This window comes from Callorhinus ursinus, unplaced genomic scaffold (genome assembly GCF_003265705.2).
Source record: "Callorhinus ursinus isolate GAN/ISIS: 27379988/994484 unplaced genomic scaffold, GSC_fseal_2.0 scaffold6, whole genome shotgun sequence".
Classification (NCBI taxonomy): Eukaryota; Metazoa; Chordata; class Mammalia; order Carnivora; family Otariidae; genus Callorhinus; species Callorhinus ursinus.
In genome coordinates, this window is record NW_027397068.1 from 17,489,427 (window position 1) to 17,515,432 (window position 26,006).

The 26,006-nt window shown below is 38.4% G+C and overlaps 2 protein-coding genes across 8 annotated transcripts in view; both read left to right on the top strand.

The window, feature by feature from the left end:
- UFL1 (UFM1 specific ligase 1) overlaps window positions 1-6,617 on the top strand; it is a 32,296-nt gene extending 25,679 nt beyond the window's left edge. The window contains exons 14-19 of one of the 2 annotated variants that reach the window (XM_025862824.2): window positions 903-1,069; window positions 1,149-1,279; window positions 2,841-2,921; window positions 3,199-3,284; window positions 3,826-4,006; window positions 4,607-6,617. In XM_025862824.2, coding sequence (XP_025718609.2) covers window positions 903-1,069; window positions 1,149-1,279; window positions 2,841-2,921; window positions 3,199-3,284; window positions 3,826-4,006; window positions 4,607-4,825 — 865 coding nt within the window. In that variant the 3' untranslated portion in view covers window positions 4,826-6,617. The remainder of the gene's footprint in view (window positions 1-902; window positions 1,070-1,148; window positions 1,280-2,840; window positions 2,922-3,198; window positions 3,285-3,825; window positions 4,007-4,606) is intronic. The other variant, XM_073893657.1, reaches the window with a different exon arrangement.
- A 4,262-nt stretch (window positions 6,618-10,879) lies between these two features.
- FHL5 (four and a half LIM domains 5) overlaps window positions 10,880-26,006 on the top strand; it is a 41,849-nt gene continuing 26,722 nt past the window's right edge. For 4 of the 6 annotated variants that reach the window (XM_073893664.1, XM_073893663.1, XM_073893665.1 and 1 more), the window contains exon 1: window positions 11,475-11,686. The gene's annotated coding sequence lies outside the window, so the exon portion shown is untranslated. Of the gene's footprint in view, window positions 11,063-11,474; window positions 11,687-26,006 lie in introns of those variants that run through there. The other 2 variants (XM_073893666.1, XM_025860291.2) reach the window with 1 other exon arrangement.

The window sequence follows — 26,006 nt, forward strand, 5'->3', positions numbered from 1 at the left end:
AGGCATCCTCGGAGGTCATTGATGCTTCAGTCCTAGTTGGGAGAAAAACCCCAACACCAGTCACTGGCTGTTCTCTGACATAGCATAAAAGGTAATATCTAAAAGAAAGAAAAGACCATTTTCTATCTAGATTTGACAGAGAATAAACAGTGCACTTTTAGGGAGAAATAAAGTAACAAACTGTGTTCAGAGAACAAATTTAGACAGCACTAGCTTGTAATTGAGCCAAGCTAAATTTATTTTTATACAGAAGTAAAAGAAATTGTGTATAACTTGACCATTACTGATATGATTTTCCCTCAAGTTAGTTCCATTGTGTAAGCGTCTATAAATGCAGTCCAGGAGCCCAGTGCATCTAGCTTTGAATTTAGAAATATAGTTTTTGTAGTGAGATTTTTTTTCATTTCACTGAATATTTTTTGTGCATGAATACAGTACATAATCACATTTTTCATATGTAAGAAGGTAGTTACTACTAACCATTTGCCATTACTTAAAATAATCTGTTCTGAAGTTGTTGAGCATAAAAAGTTTTAAAATCGTTTATAGAACTTTAGAAATTGAGAATTTATTATTCCTATGAATAGGGAACAGATTTATGTCCTATTCTCCAAATTAACTTTTAAAAATTACTTTGGACCGAATTTGAATTAAAGCTTTTGTTACTGCTATCCTTACTGTCATTAGTGCAATAATTTTGAGTACTTTAAAACTGAGAAAAATAATGCATTTAAGTTATAAGTCCTAGGATTAGAGGACAGATTCTTGTGAACTATTCCCCAAATTAATCTTTAAAAAATATAGAGGTATTTTCTTAAGGCTTACTTCCATAGAAGCAAAATTTCTTATATGCATAAATCCAGTGCGTGTTAATAAACTAAATATATTTATCTTGTGCACAGACCTCTTAATAAAACTTACCTCGAGGTGGTACGATCAGTGTTCATGTCTTCAACTTCTTCTGCCTCTGGAACTGATAGAAAGCGCACAATCAAGGACTTGCAAGAAGAGGTTTCAAACCTATACAATAATATCCGGCTGTTTGAAAAGGGGGTGAAGTTCTTTACAGGTATGCTTAAGACTGTTTTTTCATTGATTTTCATAATTGTTCCTGGACATTATTTTAATAAAGCACCTTTATTTTCCAGATGATACACAGGCTGCTCTTACAAAGCACTTGCTGAAGACAATATGTACTGATATCACTAACCTCATTTTCAACTTCTTAGCTTCGGATTTGATGATGGCAGTAGACGATCCTGCAGTCATTACAAGTGAAGTATGATAGTGATTTTCTTGCCTTCTTGATGTATTATGTTTTGAAATAAAAGCATATTTTATTTTCTCACATCAGAAGTAGTCTGAAGGAAAGTAAAATAAAAGGGTTTTTAAGCGAAAAAATCCATCAGATTTTTAGTTTAAAATTGGTGATATAACCAGTCTGTTAAAAGTAATAATGCTTAATTACTTTGGAATCAACACTTTATTTTTTCCTAACTATTGTTAATGTCACATCCCCTTTTCCTGCTGCGTTGCCAATCCCTCGACTGTTTTCTGGCCAGATTCCATAACTTCGCAGTCATTTTCATGTTAGTGACACCGTCTCATTTCAATGTTTAGATGAATTGCAGTTTATTTGTTAAAATGCTAATCTCAAGCTAAAGTCAAAGGTAATTTCTTCCTGTCTCAAAAATGGAAGGTAGAGCTGCGGCTCCCAGTCGCTTCAAGAAGGAAAGGTGTGATGTGTCCCTGACACTCCTCCTCCTCTTCTTCTCTATCCCTGTACATTTGCTTAACGTTGGAGATTTAGGAAAAATGAAGGAGGCAAAAGGGTTTCGTAGGAGTGACTACATATCACTGGTTATGATCTAGGTCCCGTGCTGTGACCTCCTGATGTGTCTCTTGCCCCATCGGTGGTGTAGGTTGTTTGGGGGCCTATTTTTTAGCAAGTGACAACCCCCGTAGCAAGGACCTCCTCCTGTACCTCCAAACAGAGATACATTTATTTCTCCCTCCTACCCCGGCAAAGTACTACCCCCCCTTCCCTTCTTCAGCTCGAGCAGTGAATCTCCAGCTGCCTGGACAGTTCCATGGATCCTGCCTCTGTGCTAACCTCTGCTGTGGGAAACACATGGGGTCCCGTCCCGTGCCCTTCAGGGGCTACAGAAGAACTGGTGTGGCATGTGACAGGGAGTCGGTAGGTTTCCGTGGTCTTCCAAGACTCACTGTAACTTGCAGGACCTGCCAGCCAAACCATTCCACTAGGCGTCCACCAGAAATTTCACACTCGGTAAGGCCATCAGGCTCTGGTCAAGAATGCCATCATGTTTCACGAGACACCGCTGTGTGGAGAGCGGTGCCGAAAAGATTCCACCCACCGTACAGTGTAACAAGCAGCCATCCATGGAGCAAGTTCCCTAGTTTATAGGCATTCTGGAACTTAGGAGTGGGAACCCTCTCATCTGGCATTAGGGAAGAACACTCTTCCTACCCCAATGGAAGAGAGAGGGAGTAGCCTCTTAGCCCAAATTCTCTTTTCCCCACAAGATGAATGGTTTTCTTTCCACCCCCCACCCCCCATCTTCCTCTTTGCTGCTGGGCCAGAAGGGAGGCGCAGGGCTATATCTAGCCTGATTGGCTGATGCTGTCGGCTAGCTCTCCGATTTTAGAATGTTTTTAGCGTATTTTTGTCCCTAGTTTGAAAGCTAAAATTCAAAAACAAAGATCAATTCCATTCAGTACTCTATTATAGTAGTAAATATACTTTGTTTTCTTTTGTTTGATCTTCTATCTACCACATGTCAAAGTCACAATCCCAAAAGAGTTTTTCCCCCTTCCAGGTAAGAAAAAAAATTTTAAGTAAATTATCAGAAGAAACCAAAGTATCTCTCACAAAACTCCATAGCTCTCTGAATGAAAAGGTAAGTAAAGTTTGATTCTGTTTAGATAAATGGGGCTAGAATGTGTGATCTTTGAGTAGATTTTTATCAGCATAAGTGTAAATTAAATCTCTTTGGGAGGTGAAGGGGGGGAACAGACTGGGAACATTTTATCCTAAATCACAATTTCAAGTTTAATAACAAAATGACCTTTTTAAAAATTATATTTCGGTTGTAAAATTATAAAACTATTGAGTAACTCTATTTCTTTAGGCAACCTGTTAATAAAAGTAAATAGTGGCATTAAATACCATTTCAGAGCATAGAAGACTTTCTTTCTTGTCTGGATTCTGCAGCAGAAGCTTGCGATATTATGGTGAAAAGGGGAGACAAAAAAAGGGAAAGGTAACATTGAATTAATCTGTATTATTAATAAATTCTTAGGTGTGTGATATTTCATATCCAAGGTTGGAATTTGACTACCTGAATCTTGCAGAGAGAACACTTGTATCCACATGGCTGCCTACCTTTGAGCATATTCAGTATATAGGTGGCCCTCTCCGACTGGTATCGATAAGGTAGCGAGGTTCCCTCAGCCCATAGTTGAGCAAGCCTGGGAACTTCATACTGGCTCTGAGGCCTGCTTTACGGGAAATCTGACCTGTATCAGCACACTTCTGTTTGATTCCCAACAATTCAAAATAAAAAGTACACTTTGAGGATCCGTGCTATGTGTCTTCTCTATCATTTTCTAGCATATTAGTTTATCCACAGTATTGAGGGTTAAGTGTGTCTATATTTTGTATTTAAAATGTCCCTTAAGATGTTTATGGAGCTAGATAATTAAACTAGAGAAGCTAAAAATGAATACCGACGGGAAGAACTAAAATTGGTGAGAGCTTGTTAAAATATGAGAATGTGTTTTTGTGATTTTATTTTTGTGTAGGCAGATACTGTTCCAGCATCGACAAGCACTGGCTGAACAGCTAAAAGTCACAGAAGACCCTGCTCTTATTCTGCACCTCACAGCAGTCCTTCTGTTTCAGTTCTCAACCCACAGTATGCTCCATGCACCTGGAAGATGTGTCCCACAGATCATTGCTTTTCTTAATAGTAGAATTCCAGAGGTATTACATTTTCCATGCACTTGAAACTTTTAAAGCTTTTAGATTCTGCATATTTTGAATGGATAGATGTGAATCATCATGAACAATAAGACACAAAACATACTAATATGACTTCCTGTTCCGAGAATGTGAACAGTGAATCTGAAGATTGATTTTTAAAAACTCAGCATAGCTCAAGAATCTTTTGGGATTCTAGAAGATCTATTGGTAAAAAGAAGTCTTCTGTTTCAGTTTAGGCAAATTTAACCTGTCCTTCAAGGACCAGTTCCAGAAGTCTTACCCTGCACAAATTCTTCTGAGAAATTTCTCAGCTAAAAGGAATCTGGCTTCTTTGAACTCCCATATCACTTTGATTTAATCTCTGGTGATAGAACTTAGCTAAGTCAGTTTACATTAAAATGATCTGTATTTGTGTGTTATCACCCCTCATCTGTAAACTCCTTGCCAGCAAGGACCTTGCTGAATTCAGCTTTCTACTTACATGGCCAGTGACTTGTAAAGATGAAGACCTTCACTGTGTATTGGTTGAACAAATTCGGCTTGTTCTACAGAAAATTAAATCCTGTTTGTTAACTTTTCTTCTCTGTTCTCTTTTCACAGGATCAGCATACTCTTTTGATAAAGTATCAAGGTTTAGTTGTAAAGCATTTAGTTAGTCAAAATAAGAAGATTGGACAGGGAGATGATCCCTCGAGCGATGAATTAAACAAAGAACAAGAAGATATCACCAATACTACTCGTAAAGAGCTTCAAGAACTTTCTTCATCCATTAAAGACCTTGTTCTCAAGTCCAGGAAATCATCTGTGACAGAAGAGTAATGATCTTATTTACTTTTGTCATATAGAAATATTTTTCCCAAAGTTTAAAGTGAGTGGTTAGCAAAAAATATTCACTTCACAATCCTCGGTTTCCCCCAATAACACACACACATACCCCCACACACACACACACAATTCAGTTTAAACAGTAGTGTTGTATTCAGTGTAAATCTTAGAAAAATGTGAAATTTTTGTAAAGTGGGTTCAACCATGGAAGACTTCTTTTTCACATTATAATTCTAAAAATTACCATTTCAGGTTTATTTTCAGATGCTGAATGAAGAATAAATTTTATGAATCTTTCATCTCTAGAAAAGGACTCATTTGTTGTGTTGTTAGATTTCAAGTGACATTCTTACAGTTATATACATATTAGGCAGAACTTTAAAATGTCATGTGTTTTTAAAAAGGGAAAAAAAACCCTTTGGTGTCAGAAATAAAAATCGTGGATTTTAAAATTAATAGAGAATGCTTCAAACCTAAAATACAGAAATTTGCAATTTTTTTTTTTATTATTATTACTAAGCCCTTGCTCTTATTTCTGGCAGATAGAGGGCCTCCCATATCCCCCACAAGAGTGAACTTTTATGTGGTTGGGTCTTTCAGGGAATGCCTTTACAGGTACAGAAGAATACCGGAGGGGCCCATATACCGCTGTAGTCTATTCTAACACAGGATGCTAACAAGTAAGAGAAAAAATAAAAGTTACTTCTTAAGAGGTATAAGTCACATTTTAACATTAGAATAACTAAAAATGTAATACAAGTATTTTTCTTTAACCAGTTTGCATTTCTCAGTGTTATATTTTTTATATCGGTAGTCACTCTCGCACCTAATTCTTTGTTATGGGAGGATCCTTAAGTGCATTGAAGTCATTGGAACTTTATTTTTTTCCAAAAATGAACATCCTTATAAGAAAATAGGTATACTTGTTTTCTAAAGACTATTGGTAGTTAAAAGTAACAAATAGTTCCTTAGGGTAATAATTTCAAGCAAATGAGTTTTAAGCAACAATTTATTATATATCAAAAAGAAATTTATTTTGAATATAATAGTTAAATCTCAAGTATCAAAAAAGTACTATTTTATATAATTCCTTATATGGCACTTAAAACTCTGTGGTTCAAAATGTTTGAATACAAATATCAGTCTACCTCTAATTCCAGACAAAGTATTCATACTGAGTGAAAGAAATTGATATAATTGCTAACTGAGCTAATGCTTATTAAAGTTGATAGGAATGTAACATAAATTTTAAAAGTGTTTTTCCATTGGTAATTTTCTATTAATGTATTTTCATATGGGCAAAGGAAGAAAAATGAAAAATCCTCTGTGACCACAAACTCCAGTTAGTTTTGTTTATTCAGTTTCCAAAATATTGAACACCCAGCCTAATGTTTTATTCAGTCTTTAAGAACCTTCTCATTTATGTTTCAGCAGATACCAAAGTAATCCACATTTGTGTCAAACTAGACCATAGACAATGAAAGAAATAAAATCGTTCTGACTTTCTTAATTTGTAGGAATAAAAATAGGAGAGACCACCAAGCAAATAAAAAGAAAACCATTCTATCTTGTTCACATTAATTTTTTTCATTTATCAAAATGGTTCTTATTTTTCCACAGTAAATAAGAACAGTTTTTATTGTTTTTGAAAATAAAGTTATCTAGCTGATTTTGTATGTAAAATTCTAATTTCAATAAACTAAAAATTCTGAAATGGTTATCTACTATGATCTCGATGGGCAGATTTAAGAATGTTATTAAAAATAAATTTGCTTGTTTCTATTAAATTTTGTGGTACTTTGAAGCTTTCATTATTTCAATTACTAGAATGCATCGGGCAGGTGTTATATGTAATGTATTTACATTTTAAAATTCTTATTCTAAACATTTTTCAAAGGTTTTCTTAAATTTTTCTCACACAAAAATAGTTCTGTAGTACTCAGTATCTCATTCCTTGAATGTTTGCCATTCGTGAACCATTTCACCTGAGTAAATCATTTTCAGTTAGCTGGATTTCAGCAGATGTGCAGCTGCACATCATATCTGCTACTTCCTGCTGTTGCAGATATAATGGAGATGTTTGAATAATGTGTTCGTGTGTTCCACCTTCAGACCATGTGTTTCTGAAGAGTCAAGGGAAACCCACTTCTGGCCATCAGAAGGATTCAGTGAACCATGGCATATCTTATCAAAATCACAGTGAATTTTCAGAGAAGACATTAATGCTGAATCAGAATAATAAGTGTAGAAGTTGCTTAACCTGAATATAGAACCATCTTCAACATTTTAGAAAATATATTTTAGTCAGACCATAAAGCACCAAGGATGAGGTCAAAGTACAACAGTGATAGTGCAGCCTATAGGTTGAGAAGGAACAGTTCATTCCTTCCCAGAAATGCTACTCAACCCAGGGCCAAATGGGACTTTTTTTCTATCAAGGACTAACACGTGAGATGGGTAGAGGGTGGGGTCGGTGGAAGGTTTGCTTTCTTTGATTAATACCTTTCCCCCAGTGTATATGGGAGATGAAAGAAACACACGTAGATAAACTCCTCTGGGATGTACATTTTCCACAGAAATCTGGGACCACTATTGAAGTGGCCATTAAAATGGCCTAAGGATTCACACAAGTCATTTCACCCTGAAGACCATACTAAACAAAAAAATAAATAGAACCCAAGAGAGACTTATTCCAAACCATCAAAAAAAGAAACCTTGACTTTCAGGCTTTCAGAAACACAGTGTTTATTCCATTTACATCACCAAACAAGAAGGAATTACTTTGAACATGTATTAAGTTTTTATAAGTTCCCAGTGTTGTTTTATTATTTGTTTTACCAGCCTTGCCTCTATTTCCCTTCAGTGATTAGTAGTAAGACTTAGCCTTGATGTGTGTTTAAAGAGCAGGAAGGAAGGGATTATGTTGTGTGATGAAGAAAAGGGGAGACATGGTGAATTTAAATCCTTGGCTCAACAACCTGGATCCTGTATGACTGCTACGCACTAGAAGTACAAATGTAAATCTTTAAAATACCCCTTGTTTTCAAGGAGATGGCAAGAATCAACAACTATGGTTCAGAATAGCATTTTGAGAGAAGTTAGCAGAGGATGCGGTGGGGGAAGAAATGAAAGCTGTCTTGCGCAGCGGGAGGGAACTAACCAGGCTAAAGATGACCCCCTGAACAGAGTCCTGAAAGAAAAGTAGGACTAGCCTCAGGGAAACGGGGGAAGGGAGAGCAGGCAGGCGTTTCTGGGAGAGGAGAGGAGATCTGGAAGTACTAAGACACGAACTAATACAAAATAATGAGACATTCGGGAAACCCTAAGTATGAGAAATAGGAGAAATGGTCTGGGGAAGTAGGGTAAGATGAAGCTGGAGAGACCAGGGGGAGATCCTGAAATTCCTTATATGTACGCTAAGTGAAAAAGTTTAGCCATTTTCCTGAAAACAAGGGAAGCCTTTCATGATTAACCAGGAAAATAAGGTAATTAGATTTGTCTTTTAGAAAGGATACCCATTCTGAAAGACAGTTTGACAACTTACCAAAATCCTTTAAAATGAATTATTTGTGAAATCAATGTCTCTCCTATCTGAAAAGTAAAATGTGGATGTAATGTGTAGAAGTCTTTTTCCCAGCCCATAGGCAAAGAGGAGCATGGACAACCTGTCTTACACAGAAAGGAGACGGGTCTTCTTGGCTCTGAAATACTCTTGCTTATTCAGATGATAGTCCAACAAACAAACGAACAAAAACCCACCTTTCTCTGACTAGTCAAGCTAAGACAAAGGTCCCAAGGGTTTTCTCTTATGTTTCTTGTCATCCAATGTGAAGAAGAAAAAGCACTCCATTAAATTGCTTTCCTACTGAGCTTGTCTACTCGCCTAAAATGTACCTTTAACTTAACTCTATTACGTAGACTTTTTCTCCTTCCTGCTTTCTTACTGAAATCTAAGTCCTTGTGATTCATACAATATAAACACTCAGGGTTTCTAAGTTCTGGTGTTGAAAAATCAGAGAGAGAAGAGCACTATTCCATAATATATTTCGTGTGTTTCATTATATTGCAGCCTTTATTCACAACCACTTTAAAAATGTTTGATTTGGAAAATCATTCACAGTGTATATTAAGTAGAAAAGGATGCAGAACTATATATAATGTGGTCTTGGTTTTCTAATTAAATACACTGTGCAAACATTTGCATAAGTACATTTACATAAACATTTCCTTGTATAGTTCTATGCATGCATACAAAATATTCTGAAGAGATTTGGGTTAAGATTTGGGTTGTGACTGTCTCTTAGATTGCCAGTCATTTTAAATTTTATTTTCTCAGTTCTTACTCCAGGTTTTCTGCAAGAAGCATGTATTTTATGATTTGATAAACTGATATTTTAAAATACTGTTTTACAGTGATGTAGAGAAATGACAGGAGGGGACCAGACTGAGGCCAAGATACCTATTGTTTGAAGACTGCTACAGTAATCCAAGTGAGAAACGTGAGGATGCACAGGGACGATGCAGGGACGATGACAAATCTGAGAGAGATTTAACAAAGTAGAACCATTAGAAGTTGGGGAAGGGGATGAATGATTGGGGCTGGTGGAGAATAAGGGAGGACAGTCTAAGATGATGGCTTGGATGATTGTGTCATCCCCTGAGAGAGGAACTCCAGCCGACCAAGCAGGTTTGGCGCGGGGAGAAGATGAGGTGGTTTCGTAGGGACTTTTCAGTTTGAGGTGCCTGGGGACCTGTGGAAAAAGATGGCCAACGGACAACAGGAGACAGGTCTGGAACTTCTATGACACTGTTGGGAGTCATAGAATCGCTAGTGGTTTCCATAAGGAGCGCCATGGAGAGTGTACAGAGAAGCCTGCTGGACTGAGGAGGAAGCTCTAGGGAGGGGTGAGATGAACAAAGGGAGAGAGGCTGAGGGTGGTAAGAACAAGGAGGAAATCAGGAGCGTGTAACTTAGTGAAACCGAGGGCAAACTTCAAAAAGAAATAAACATGGCCAGAAATGAGAAATCTCAGGTAAGGTTAAAGACAGTGCCCTTTAAAGTACTAATTAAGACCTTTTATGAACTTGAAGCTTTTTTTGGTGGAGTAGTTCAAAGGGAAGAAGACACTGCAACTGTCTGAGGAGGAAGCGGAAGGATCAGAAGTTTTACCAGTGAATGTAGATTACCCTCTCCGGAAGCAGACAAGTAAACAAAGAAGGTGCTGGCCCCACACTTAGATGGCAACATACGCAATTTTATATCTCCAAGACTCCACTTCCTCACCTAGAAAAGGATAAAAATAATGCCTGGCTAACAGTAGTATCATGAGGGTTAACATCTATTACTAGTTGAATGTGCTTGTGTCCTTTCACTGAATCGATTTGTTGTTGCTGCTCACCATGTTTTCATTTTCATATCTTAATCATCAAATCCAGGCAAGTAGCAATGCACACAGTTGACTGGATTTGCATTTCCCTAACTCACGTTTTTTTATTGTATCTGCCTGAGTTCGATCTCAGAAAATATTCGTATATAATTCCTTTAGCACTTAGAACAAGAACAGTTTTTGTCTGGGAATAAATGGGGTGAAGACAGAACATTTCTTCTCTCATCCTCACCTTATAAAATGAAGAAACAGCCTCAAATAGAAGATTCTAGGAGCAAACGTCATTTGCTTTATGGATCAAATTGACCCACGGAGAATTCCTATTGCGGATTAGTTCAGTATTCAAACATTTCTTTAAATGCAACTCTCAAAATCTCTATCCACTTTTCATTTTTTTTTTAAGGATTTATTTGTCAGAGAGGGGGGGGGGGGGGGGGGGGGGGGGGGCGGAGCGGCAGGCAGAGGGAGAAGCAGGCTCCTGATGCGGGACTCGATCCCAGGACCGCGGGATCAGGACCTGAGCCCAAGGCAGACGCTTAACCGACGGAGCCACCCAGGTGCCCCACTCCGCGTTTCATTTTTTAACCACAGATTTCGAAAGACCAGACAAGTCTCTGTTTAAATGAAGTCACACAGCCATGCCGTGACATAACAATCGTTACCAGCTCATAGGGCAATAGGCAAAGGCAGGGAATGGTGAGTCCACAGTGAGGTTCAGAGGGCAGGTAAATACCTGGAGTTATTCCAGTCAAATCCATGGCTCAAAGTTCTCAAATTTCCCAAGAAGGCAGTGATAGAGGCCACAACCCAGGATTTCTCTCTCAAGCAACCAAAAATTCTGCAGGTAAGAACATGGGGCCTCATCTCTTTCTAGATAGTTCAGCAGGAAAGCTCTGTAGGACAACCATTTCTAATCCTAAAAGATGGGTTCAGAGAGTCGTCAGAAAACAAGAAAACAACAAAAAAAAAATTTAAAAAAAAAACAAGGAAAAAGAAAATACATCATCCTTTTGGGAATTTTTAAAAATTTAAATATGCCCTTCATTTCGCCTAAGCAGTGGAAATTTCTTGAGTATGTATGTGAGTTGTCTCTATATACACTTTGTATTTTAAACTTTTTGGAGCTTATCCAGATATTCCAAATACTAATTTTGGCAGGATTTCCCTTTAAGGATATGCTGCAGAGAATTTGTTACAATTTGAAGTAAAAATTGACAGGGAGTGGTTTTTCAGGCCAGTAGGAGTCAGCTACGCGCACATCACAAGACTTGCAGGAAACCCACTCACCCTCCTATTTCCTTCTACAAAGCTGAAAAAGCTACAATTGGGAGGGACCCTCAGATAGCTCTGGTGGTCCTTTCTGTTCCTTTTGGAGTTGACATTTGAATGTGTTGGAGGAGAAAAATAATCATCATATATTCTCCTTTCATACTCTTTAAATCACAGGAAAAAGCAGCTTTAAGAAAAAGTAAGTTTTGTTTTCTTTTCCGTAATGTTTCCTTTGTGTTGTTTTTTTTTTTTTATGTGGTATTTCGGCTTTAATTTTTTTTTTTTTTTAAGGATGAGAGATTCTTATAAACTTTCTAGTGACTGCTTATGAGAAAATTTTTACTTGGTCTTGAAGTTTCCTAGAAACAGTTCAAAAGCCAGTTGAGCCAACAGTTGTCATATTTTACAAGCTGAGCTTTTCAGATTTCTCATTTCAATAATATGCGTGTGGAGGCTACATAGCGGTCAGATAACTCTTCAGAGTTGTCGGCTCTGTTGTGAAAATGGTCTTTATACGTGGGGGTATAGCTTCGTTGCCATAAAAAGGGGGTGGCAGGATTCTGGGGATTTATTTGGCTTAATTTATTTGAATGACTAACTTTATTACTGTGGTTATTTTATGGCTGGGTTTATATGTCCAGAGCACAATTCAAAGTCATTTACAGATTTTAAGTGAGTTAGTAAGATTCCTGCTATTTTTGAGAAAAAATCTGCCTACTTTCCAGACGCAGCCTTAACGACCATTCCTAATGTGAGGTTTTCGAAGACTGAGCTGAAATGCCTGTGTGTCTGGCCCACACAAATATATAATTCCTGTAATAGTACAGGAATCGAAAGCATTGCTCCCTGATGCGAACAGCATTACTGCAGCAACAGTATACATCCCACGTGTTTACGCTGCCTCACCCGTTCAGTCAGACTCCCTTTGGTGTCTGTCAGCCCTTTGAAAACCAAATGCAAATCCTCAGCTGTCCCTTTGGGTTTCAAAAGTTTTGTTTTTCAAAAAACTTGTTTAGTTTTTCAAAAAGCTAAAAAGAATCATTAATAAAATGTGTAATCCTTACAAATAAAATGTAAGAAAATCCTCAAGAGATTTTGGCTGTCGTTTCACATCCACAGCATCGTCATGTATAAATTCTAACATTTTCATTAGCAAAAGCTATAGATTAATATTTAACACAAATACTGCAAACATGTATCATACAAGGTATTTCTTAACATATTTGTTATGATATATGCCTGAAGCCATAATCCAAGCCGTTTGATGGGGAAGGTAAACTCCGATGTCTGTTTTCCACACTTGCTCTATTTATTTCCACATGTTATCATTAGTTGCCAATTCTGAGCCTGCTCTACCCAACCGAGAGCAGCATTTTGGGTTTTAATGTCACATCACCTCACTGACAAGTTTACCTCTTATTTTTATCATACTTGCCAACAACATTTTGAATAAAGGTGGATTAATTTGGGTTCCTTAGGCAAACCTAGTAACTTTCTACTGTAATATTGAAAATAAATGTTCCTCTAGAACATGTTGGAAAAGCTTTGATTTGTTTTTTATGTTTTCAATCTAGGCAACATGATTTCTTCAGAATTGAAAACCAAATCCTTGGGTTCACATGGGGAGGTCTGAGTCAGATATTGGTTAAACAAACATGTATTTCCGTGTTCTTGTAATTGTCTTTTTCTTCTCTGATTGCCATAATTTTTCTTGGTTACATTTTGATACCCTGGAAATGATCAGTTTGGGCATTTATCTGTCTCCACAGACTACAGATACCCCTTAAGGATCTAAGAGAATCCATGGACCCTCTTCTAAAAAAAAAAAAAAAAAGCCTGTTGCAAATAGATTTTCAATGACATTTCTGAGGTTGATGGATTCCTGAAATGTGTCCTTGAGTATTCTCTGGGATCCTGATGATGAACCACTGTTTTCTGTGAAGCCAGAAACCTCAACTTTAAGCATACCTTGGTGCCAGTGCGTTCCCCAAATCTTTAAAAGGCTTTGGGTGGGCAAACGCCTTAAACTGTCTCTCTAAACTGCCCTCACCTGAAGACAGGTAAGGCTAAGGAAAGGATTTTAGTTTAAGGGTTAATTTTTAAAGCAGGTGCTTAGTTAATTCATGGCCATGTTTGTCCGGGACAGCGAGTCGTGGAAATAAAAGCAGAGTAATCAAGTAGCAGCACAGCCCCTTTTGTGGAGAGTGAGGCTTAGGATGGAAGGGCGATAGGACGAACCCACCGAAGACCCCAGAATGTGGAGCAGATGACTACCGAGGGGCCTTCCTGCTTCTCCGACCAGCCTCCCGCACCTCTCTACCTACCTATCGGTAGACTGGAACCTAAAAGGGAAGATCTAAACCAGTGTCCATTACCTCATACCCTGCCCTTCAGGGCTCACCATCTTTAACCTTCCCTTCTTTATTGGCTCCTTCCATCAGCACTTAAACATGCTCAGATTTCCCCTCTTAAGACGCCTCTCCTTCGTTACTGAGCTCCTACAGTTCCCTTCTCCCTCAGCCTCACAGATCAATCTCCCGAAGTTTGTCTACACTCTGTTAATCCCTACTTCCTGAGTCCGGCTTCTCAGTCTATTGCAGTCTGGCTTTCGTCCTCACCGGTTTCCCCAGCTCTCAGGGAGGTTGTCAATCACTAGCGTCTTGTTGAACCCAGCAGACATTTCTCATCTATTCAGTGTCTCAAATCAATTTAACCTTCTTCTCCGCTTTCCCCACCCTGAGACACTCTTTATCCAGGGCTCCCATGACACCAAACTCGTGGTTCTTCCCCACTAAAACCGCGCTTCTCGGTCTGGTTCTTCTCCCCTGTATCCTGGACCCCTGTTCTCTTCCTGGGCTATTCTATCACTTCCCGCTATCATCTGTTCTGTAGGCTAATGAATCCAAAAATCGAGATCTGAGATATCTTTTCTGAGCTTGTCGACCACTGTGTCCAAGTGTCTGCTGAAAACAGAACTGCACAGGGCAGGCTTGGGCCCTGGTGAACAGGATGGGGGAGGCGGGACGGAACATCAAGGACAGCCAGGACTTGCCCTAAGACCCCTTCTGCCATGGCCAAGTAACTTAGATGATTTCCCTGCCATTTAAATGGCTTCCAGTGCCCTCTTTGGCCCTGGCTAAGCAACTCTACTTGGCTGCCCCAAAGTCTCAAATGTCATCATTTATTCTCCAAGTAAATTCATCATTTCCCTCTCCTGCTCCCCACTCTACTTCCCTCAAGGATACTCTTATGTAGTAAATGACACCATGATGAAACCAGTTGCTCAAGTCAGACATTTGGGGGAACTAACTCCTCTCCTCCCTCCATTCATAGATCTCTGGAGACCCAAAGAATCTCCGGGTTCTGGCAAGGCTGCCTTGTGCCTTCGCCTACGCCTCTCCCCTGACACTGCCACCGCCCGATCTCAGGCTGCCATCTTCTTTTACTCGGTGAACAGCAGCCCTTTCACTGGTCTCCCTGCCTCCAGAACTGTCCTCTTCTACCACTGCTTTTCTCTGAAGCCAGAACAAAAGACCTAAAACAACTGGTCCAAAACCACATTTACTTTTGCCAACCTCTTTCTTCACACTTTTCCCTGACTCTCCATTGGCCTTAAGATCAGGTCCAGACTCCTTTTTAAAGGATTACCAACAGATCTCTTCAAATGTTAAGGTGCTCGGGTAGGACCTGGTCTTTGTTAAAATGCAGATTCTGGTTCTGTAGGTTTGGGTTGATGCCTGAGTTTTTACGTGTCTAACAAGCTTTCCAGGCGAAGCTGATTAATACTCGTCCAAGGACCACGCTTCTCGCGCTAGATTGGCTGGAGCTCAAGTCCCTGGTGTGTCACTCACTTGGTCTGGGAACTTGAAGAAGTCACTTAGCCTCTGTGTGTCTCCTTCTCCTTGTATAGAAAATGGGGATCATAATGGTATACCTTTATCTTAGGGCTGTTATGAGGAATAAACGTGTTATGTTAAAATTACTTGCGACACTGCCTGGCACAGAGTGTTAAGTGCTACTTATTATTATCGTTAGTCAATGATAATAACTTAGCCTCTCCATTCTTCTCCAAACCAATTTTTACTATGGCACTGATGTGCACGCACACACACACACACACACACACACTCACACACACACACAAACTACTGCTCACTCATACCGAATGACCTTCAGCAAATTAAGAATAGAGCAAATGCCTCTTTTCCTTCAAGCTCCCATAGGAACTTTTTGGCAGAGCCCTCTGCACACAGACCTAACTCAACTCAGTCACCCTTTTAGATCTCGACTCAGGTGCTGCATCTTCCAGGAAGTACTTACAGACCACCCTCCACCCAAGCCCACATTTCATACCACTTTTGAATATGCTCACATTACCGATGTGCCTTCTGGCCTCACATTATAATTTTATTTGTTTATCTGTATCTCCTATAAGACTATCTGTCCCATTAGAGTAAAGGACTGTGGCAATTATTGCTGACTTTGTAGTGTCTCACACACTCTTTTGCAGGTTGCAGGGATCAGTAAAGAATGAATACATTTTATAGACACATTTCCAAAGAACTGTAAAATGAGAAGTGGAGACAGGGAACAGAAAGCTTTAAGATCTGGTTTGAGAAAAGGGAAATTTTGGATGTAACCCTCCAAATGCTGCTTCTGGGTTGGACTGTTAACACACTGGAAAGGAGAAAAAAAGTTTTAAACGCATAAAATAAAATAAAAAAAAACAAGGCTAATAAGTCAGTGAAATGGCGATAGTGTGATACAGAGAAGAGAGTCAAGGCTTTGAAATCTGGTCCATGTTGAGTCCCCTGTGAACTCAGGCAGATGAGTTTGCCTCCCTGCCTTAAAGATGGAATAAAAACACCTATTTTGTAGAATTTTGTATTAGAGTAATAGTATCAGTAGTCATATTTTATTTTTATTTCTTCTCAAATTCTTCTGTTACAATTCTGTTGCTACTAGCAAAGATTTGAGATATTCCTTTGCTTGTTCATTTTGCCAGAGCAATATTCACCAAATGGATCCCGGGTTTTATTTTTCAGTAGATCACTTTGATGTATCAGACTCTCCCCTCACGTTATTTAAGAATACACTTTCCGGGCTTATTTGTGATTTAATCACAATTATAGCCCTGAAGATGGTGGGGAATAGGCTTCTGGGGTTCCTGTCTCCCAGCTTGATCCTCTTCTCTTTAATGATTCCTTTTCCTTACAGCTGTTCCTAAGACAATTTAATTAACATGGTCATGTAACTCCTCGTATGTTTTAAAAGAGTATTAATAGTTGTCCTACAGAGCCAAAAAGTCATACATAAAGGTAATTCATTTATTCATATATCCACTCAATCATTCATCAAGTAGACCAAACCAGTATAGCACCTAGAAAAACTGGTCAAATTGCTCAGTTTTCTTTAGAGCATGAATATCTGCATTATGTTGATGACCATTTCCTGAGTCTCCTTTGAACAAGGCATGGTCTATCAAATTCTGACCAAATGCCTCTCAGTATAGAACTAACAATGCTTCAAATTTGTGGAAAATTGTGTCTTAACATAAAGATCAACACTTCTTTAGCAGATTGTGGGTATAATTTGCATGGAGGAAAAAAAAATCATCTGACGCCAAGCTGTCGTGCTATCTAAATGAAGTAAGATTTAATTTTTAAAAATTATTTCTGATCCTATAATTACATTCGCTCTATTAATCTGTTCTCTTGAACATTTTTATAGTTATACTATCACAGAATATTCTAATCTTTGAGAGTTTTTTTTAATTAAACAACTGTACTCTTAATTTTATTCAATATTTTATTTCTCTTATCAAAGTGATACATTGTACAATTTCTATAAAGTACTGAACAGTAAAAATGTTCTAAAAAAATCCATAACTTCAATCAAGAGGCCTAACATTTGAGTGTATTTTCTCCTCAACTTGTTTTCTATTCTTTAATAGTATTTATGTGGTTGAGATCACACTGATTATTCACTTCATACTCTTTTTTTACAATTAAAGCAATATCAGAACCATTTGCCATGTCATTACTTTTCCAAACACCATATTAATGATTTCTACTACTATTTTAAAAGTCACTTAGTAAATAATTTCATATTCTTTTAAACAGCATGTAGAAGTCCTTTTCCAAATCCCAAACTTAAGCGTAATTTAACAGTCAACAAAATAGAACTAAAAAACACAAAATATACTTTGAAACTTTACATCAGGGATCAGGAAACATTCTTTGTAAAGGGCCAGACAGTAAATACAGAGATTACTTAAAATAAAAATAAAATCTTAAATAAAATAAAGCAGCCACAGACTATATATAAATGGAAGAGTGTGGCCATGTTCCAATAAAACTTTACTTATGGACACTGAAATTTAAATTTCCTATTATTTCACATGTCAAAACATGGTATTCTTCTTTTGGGTTTATGTGGGGTTTTTTTCATCATTTAAAAATGTAAAAGCTATGTTTAGGTCTCAGGCCATACAAACACAGGCAGTGGCTAGATTTTGGTCCTTGGGCTCAAGAAGGCAACCTCTAATCTGAAGCCTGGTTCCAAGAACCCTGGCTTCACCAGGTTTGAGAAGCTTCTGTGAACACATGTATATGCATATATTCTTAAGAAAGAGGTAAATAGCTTTCATGAGATGCTAAATAAATTCTTAAACTAAAATGTTTAAAAATCACTGTTTCAGATAATATACATGAAAGAACTTTGTAAACCATAAATCTTTTTTTAAAAGATTTTATTCATTTATATGAGAGAGAGTGAGCATGCACAGAAGTGGGGGGGTGGGAGGCACAGAGGGGAGAGGGAGAAGCAGGCTCGCCCCCATCTCCCCGCTGAGCAGGGAGCCCCACCACAACCCACAGGGGCTCCATCCCAGGACCCTGAGATCATGACCTGAGCCTAAGGCAGACACAACCAACTGAGCCACCCAGGAGCCCCAACCATAAATCATTATTAAAACAACATACTGATATTTCACTTATGACATTATTCAATTAAACTCCAAATGATCTGAGAAAATTGATTAATAGAAATAAAGGTATGCCATTACCAGAACTGCACCTGGGACACTGATATTTGAAATCCAAAAACCTTATAAACTATAACCTAAAGAGAAAATAATTAAGTCACATTTCCAAACACGCTAAAAATAAGAATTAACAGTTATTCTGATCAAAGTAATTAGAATATTTATTGTTTTGTTTGTTTTTCGACTGAGCCAAGAGCTTAGAAATAATGCTAATCATTCCTTCATTTTGTTTTTAAGTTTTAAACTACAAAGCTAACATAACCAGAAAATCCTAATTTTCAACATCCTGGTTAATAAAAGCTGGTATATGTATTACTGTGTCTCTCTCTCCTCCCCTTTCCCCCATACACATTCACACAACAAACAGACTGAAGAATAAGACCACCCTTATTGTAATATATGTGTGGATTTGAAAGCTCCACTTAATCGTGTATCTTGACTTTTTGAGTTCTAAGACAATTGCGAAGTAGACACAGGTGTCATATGTGAATTGACTTACTCTTATTAAAGCTGAATTGGAAAAGGTTTTTTTCCAAAGACTGCCCCTCCCAGCCCAGGGCGGGAAGAGCACGTGGGCTCCCCAGTGCCAACGCTCCTTCGCTCCTTCGTGGGGCTGAGCGGCTGCAGTGGGCTGTCTCCAGCGAGAGGAGCAGAGTTGAGGCCTGTGCACCGGCAAGTTCCACTAGAGTGGTAGGGAGAAAGTGGGTTACCCTGGAGAGGACCCCTTTGCCCAGTTACTTCTCAGTTAAGTCACTCCTCAAGTGTAACAGGATCAGAGAGCCTTGGGGCGGGGGGAACGTTTTATCCACATAATTTCAAAAGAAAAAGTCCTTTAAATGACAAGTATAGAAACCTGAGGAAATGTGAGCTCTCATATGATTTTTTTTCTCTCATGGTTTTTAATTTAAAAAAGCATTCCTGGCTTCTTATAAATTTAAGTCATCAAGGTGATTTGCGGAAATGCCAAGTCAGAGATTTTTAGTTAACGGTGTATGTCACAGACCTGCTTTTACAAAGCATGGTCTTCGGTTGACCAAAAGCAAAACAGTAGGCTATATTCATAGCAATGTATAGTTGAGTTTTTAAAGCTCTGACATGTAAAAATATTTTGTTTCTAAGTGACTTTTCTCTTGTCCAACTATGGTCGAAATGCTGCCCTCCAGGTGTGGTCTTTCAAGTGCTCCATGGCTGTTGCCCACAGCCCTCAGTATGCTACTCACCACCTCCCCAGCTGTGTGGACTCCCCACCGCCTAGGAAACTTCCCCCACCTTTTCCTGGAGACTAGCCTTACTCAACCTTCCACAACACAGCTCTAGAAGCAGCATTACTTAAAGTTTTCTGGAAATTTCCTGAAATTTCCAGAGCGCCCCATGCATTTGTCCAAGTATCTCTGCATGTCGTCTCTCCTTTCTGCCCTCATTCCTTCCAACCGCAATATTTACTGAGTACTCAGCATATGCTGGTATGATGCTAGACAGCAGGAGTCTGGTGGGAACAGAGCATCTGTCCCGCCTGAAGTTTACTGTTGAGCAGGAAAGAGGACGAACTAAAGCTAAGGCCAACTGTATGTGAGGAGTACCGAGAGCCGTGAGAACTTAAGAGTCAGGTTCCTCATCCGGTGGAAGGGTCATGGGTAAAGAAATTTTCTGTGAGTCTCTCCCACGCCAGGATGGAAGCTTTTCACAGGGGAGACCTGTTTGACCTTCACTGCCAAGCACGGTGGATGGCCCAAGTTGGCACTCCGAGGCTCTTTGTGAAACCCACGGAATTAAAGTACTCTGTGTTCAGAGAACTGTTGGATATTGTTGGGTTTAAAATTGAAAAAGCCAGATTATGAAATGTCTGGAATGCTATGCTAACGAGCTTGGATTATGAAGGTCACAGAAAGTAGCATGAATCAAACACAAGTCATCCAAAGACTCTGGATTGGCCTCTATTTATAAAACAAGAGGAAAGTGGCTCTTTGGCCTAAATCTTTAAGATTCTGTGGCCAAACATCTGACTTCTTTCTTCCTGCATTCATTCAACACATATTTGAGCCAAGCGCTGTTTTAGGTGCCGGGGACACAGCCCTGAACCAGGCAGGAGAGGTCTCTGCCCCTGTGTGTGTGACACACTGGCGTGCCTTAAAAATTCACACACCGAGCGAGGCTTTGGGTGAAAATGAAAATAACGCTGAATCATAACCAATATTTGTCAGCTAATACTGTGAACATTTGGTTTCCAAGGGAATGATAACAGATTTTCCCATTTACTTTACCTCCAAAATTAGCACTAGCAACCTGGGATCAACACCTCATGTAGGTATAAACCACAGTTGCCCAGTGAGGCCGTAAGCATTTTGACTGTGGTCGTTTTCCTTTGACAGATGCCGAGAACCAACTTTATCTAAATCTTTAAGACTGAGAACAGATAAAAATTAAATTAAAGCTGGTTTTAAATATCACCATACAACCACTCAAATGGTCACCCCCTCCATCACCAACAAATTCTGAACTGTCAAGAGAGTAATTTGAAATTATTGATTATTGTTATCACCAAAGTACAGGATATAGTTCTGCCTTGTGTCTTTTTAAATCACATTCTTGTAGGAAGAAGATTATTTAGCTTCAGGCAGAAATACTAGAAAAACTAGTTAACATCAACTTCCACCACCCGCCCTTCATTCCCCAACCCAAACACAAGCCACACTGCACACATACCCACATGTATTCGCATATACACAAATATACAAACCACACATACACACACATCACTACCTCATTTTTTTTTAGGTGGGGATCCAGAAAATAAAACCAAATGTGGTTTGGATTTTTCTCCCCAACTCCAGAGTAAACCAATAATAACTATAATAAACAAAAACCCAATAGAAATTGAATGGCCTTGAATGTTGGAGGGGACATGTACTTGCTTTTGAGTATAATCGGTTTGTTTTCCACAGCTAATAGCAGCTCGGCTTGAGCTAGGGAATGAACCTCTCTGCTTACGCATGTGCGGTGGTTACCTGGTCAGTAATTCAAACCTGGAGTGCCAGATACAAATAAGGAGAGCTTTCATTTTTTTTCGCCTTTGGACAAAATCACAGCAGTAACCAAAGCCGTCACTCCATACAAGCTTTTTGCCCATCTATGTATGAAATGGCTCCATTAGCAGCCGGAAATCTGAACTCTGGTGGAACCACAAACGACTTTGTCAGCTTTAAAAAAACAGTCAATGTGCCTGTCCGAACTTCACTTTTTCTCACTTGTTAAATGAGAGGAACAAACTAAGGAATTTCAAAAATCCCTCCCAGCTCCTAGATTTAGTGGTTCTGTCAAAATGGGATTGGATCAGAAGCATGCTTTTACAGGGAAGGAAAAATATCAAAATGACTGTGGCACTAAGAGGCTTTATCTCTAAATATCTGACTGTACCCAGAGGGGATTCATTTTCCTGAGTTTCCCAAAATTCTCTTCTGGGGTCCCCCTCCTCCCTCCTTCCCTGCCTAGTTCTAATGGTCGACTTTTTTTTTAGTAAACTATTATAGGAAAGACTGGTTGTGCAACTAACTTATTGGAGGGTGGAAGTTAATTCTTTCTCCTTGAGAAAACAAGGTCACACAGAGCAGAGCTGAGAAACAAATTGTAAAAAATTACCAAAATGGTGGTAAGTGTAAGATTCCTTTAAGTGGGTCACTAAACTAGCATCCAATTTTGGCCAATCTTAAAGAAAATCTTTCATGTTTATTTAACAACCTGGTCCTGTATAGGTCACTCATTACAAAGCAGTAATCTAATCTAAAAGAAGCTTGTTAAAATTCATGCAAATGACAGATGTGGTAATAAAGTAGTGTGTGATATATAAAAAATTAATTTTGATTAGCAGTGTGGGTATTTACCATTAAGTGCTTACAAAATTTTATTTGGAAGATATATTCCATTTTTCCTACTCTTTCTGGAAAATAACAATGGATACTACCTTCAGAATGTAGTTTCCATATCTGTAAAATAAATGAGTAGTAACTCATCTATCTCTTCTAGTTCTTATATTCTATGATTAGGAACAAGAGAGTCAGGTGAAATAAATTTAGTCTTTTGATTTGTGTTAAGATTTTATTTAATTTTCAAAATAGACCACACATGCATTTGGAACAAAATTCAAAAGATACAAAGGGCTATATAGACAGTGAAAATAAATCTCACTAAATAGTGAAAAGTAAATCTTCCCTGTCTATTCATTACATTGTCTTGTGGTTTCTCCAAGAATGACTCCAAGTTTGTTCTTTTGGCAGTTTTTTTTGGTTTCTTTTTTTTTTTTTTTTTGGGAGTTGAATTGGTGGGAGGGGGGGCGTCCTGGGAAGGGGAAGGTGGCGAGGGGGAGAGAGAGAATCCTAAGCAGACTGCAAGCCCAGAACTGATCCTGGCCATACAGAACTCAATCTCATGACCCTAGGATCATGACCTGAGCCAAAATCAAGAGTCGGATGCTTAAATGACTGAGTCACCCTGACGCCCTGACTCTAAGTATTATTTAAGTGAAATGTCACTTGCTAAGAAACCAAGATTGGTTTTGACCAATACCAAATATTATAACACTATTAGGATAACAAATTGTAAATATTCTTAAAATCTGTCATTTTCCACTTATAATTACTCCATTTCCTATATATTTTCCTCCTCAGCAATGTTTATACTTGCATAACTCATCATTGTTTTTAAGATATTTTGATATGTATTATCTCATTTGCTCTAAAGCACCATTTATGGACATCATTTACAATATTCTATTTTGCAAGGCAGAATATTAATGCCATTTTTTTTTACCATATATGTATTTTGGTATTGCCAAAATGCCCAAAATTAGGATGCTAATAACTGAGTGGTTTTATAAAGTGTACTGTTATCTGTCCCAAAAAATCAACTGAAAGTTAAGAATGTGGTAATAGGGGTGCCTAGGTGGCTCAGTCGGTTAAGCGTCTGCCTTTGGCTCAGGTCATGATCCCAGGGTCCTGGGATCAAGCTTTGTGTCAGGCCCTCTGGTCAGAAGGGAGTCTGCTTCTCTCTCTCTTTCTTTCTCTCTTGCTGTCACTCTCTCTCTTTCTCTCTTGTTCTCACTCTCACTCTCTCTCAAATAAATATTCCTTTTTAAAAATTAATTAGTTAATTAATTAAAGAATTTGGGGATAGTTTAGAAATGTCATGCGTATGACAAGGGGTGCATATGCCTTAGCACCAGCCCTTAGTAACAGGCTGCTGGGCTTCACAGAAGTGCTTGGGACTGAGTCCTCCCCACATCTGTGAAGGGCCAGGCAGAGCTCCTCCCATCCAAGGTCCAGTCCTCCCTTCCCCAGCCCTCAATAGGTTCAGTAGGAGTCAAAAAGCTGCAGGAACCACTAATTTTGAACACAGAATAAAAAGATCCAAAGAGACAGCAAATACCTACTTCACGTCTACAATCATCTGCAAAACTGTTGGTAGACCTGCAAAGAGATAGGACCCTTGTTATCCTTTGATTTGGCCTATTAGTTCCGAGGAAAAGAAAGAGTATCTGGAGCCTCCACTCCAGAAATCAAGGAAAAGATACTTGAAGAGCGCTTCCAGTCACTGGGGAATCATGTGATGCGCCCTCCACCCCCACAGCAGAAGATTCTAAGACTGGAGGTGCTACAGCTTATTTTCCTGATCTTGAGCCATTATCACTTTCAATAATGTAGAAATCCTTTAATTATTACCATCAGTTTTGTCCAAGACATTTTTAAAGGTCACCCAGTAAGTACGGGGCACCGCCAGGCTTCAAATAGAGTGCAGAAATGAGTAAGACACAGTGGATGCTCTCAGTGAACTTATATTATGGTTATAAGAAATACAACAAACCTCCAGAACATTTATAATATAAGGTAGAATATAAACAATATCTAAGAGAAACAAAGGGCATTCATTAAACATTCATAATACAATTTATAAATGTGCTTTTATATACCTTAAAATTCAGAAATGTCTGCAGCTTTAAGTCCAAGGTGAAATAGAACTTGTTGACAGGCTGTCCTCATTTCAGAAAGTTCAAAAAGGAACTCTTCTTTCAGCATTGTGTTTTATGAATTTGAAGATCATAAACCAGCAGAAGCTATAATGCACATTAATGCCAGGATATATGAAAGCCAATATATTGTATGGTTAGACTTGGCTTATTCTCAGGAAAGAATTATGTGATTGGTTGTGAAATCTTATTTATTGCTCTTAGTTGAATGGCTAAAAGTTCTTCCTAACTAATTTGTTTAACTGGAGTTGTCATTTAGGTAAGTCATGGATTTAAAAAACTACTTTATAGGCTCTATTAGATAAAGAATACATCTATCATTTTATATTGGCCACCTTCCAAATAAAGAACACTCTTCATTTTTTTGGATAGTTTCTAATACTGTTTTATCAGAATACAGATGGTTTATTTCTTACATTTAAAAACATTTGTTTAAAAGAAAATCATAGAAAGTATTTTTTTGGTTGATTCTCCTATATTATGAGTATGTACTTTTAGTTTTTCAAGATTTTATGGGGTTCAAATGAATCAACTATCCTGTGATGATTGGAGTACTCGGCAAAGTGCCTGAATCCATGGTATTAACCTAACCTGCTTAAATTGAACATGTTTGTCATCCTCTTAAGATGAATTAATTCAGCTTTCTCATCACTAATTATGGAGGGAAATTAGAGTTTATTTTAAAACATTTGGGACAATAAAATAGCCATCTAGGCTTTACAGTGAACAATTCACAATCTCTTTGTAACACATGATATTGAACTCAAAAATGGAAAGAAAAAAAGGTACAAAAGACACTGTATTTTCTCTCTGATGAAGCCTATTCCCCAGACCGTAGCATATTTTTCATGTGATCTCGTGCGCTCAAACAGCTGCCTCTGTGGGGGTGATTCAGCTGATTAGTGTGTGTTAGAGGCATGGCCGATGTTCCAGATTCCGTCCTTCCTCAGTAGACGGTTTTTACAATGGCAGATCACGCTTCTTGCTAAATAAGCTTGTATTTGTCATTAGATGCAAGGGGAAGCAGATAGAAACTGTGTTAAATAGATGAGTCAAGGGTTGATTCCCTTCCCTCAGAATACAGCTACTAGTGTTTACATACTGATGGTAGTTAATGAGTATGATGAAGGTGATCTTCAGATGAAAGGAAGATCAACAAAACAAACTGATATATTTACTACCCTTGAGGAGTTCCATAGAGTATTTGTTGAATTTCCCAAAAAAGCATAGAGAGGAGGCCAGGGGAATACTTTCTAATATTTATTTTAGATGTGCAGTGTCCTCATAGACTCCATCTGTAGGAAAAGGGGTTGACCTGGGGGGTTCATATACAAGAAACATTCACCCTGCCCCTACCATGTGCTGACCCTATGCTAAATACTTTTAGATAAATTGTCTCTTTTAGTGCTGTCCCTATGTGTACCAAACCCTGCACTTAATCAGAACTTCAAACAAGAC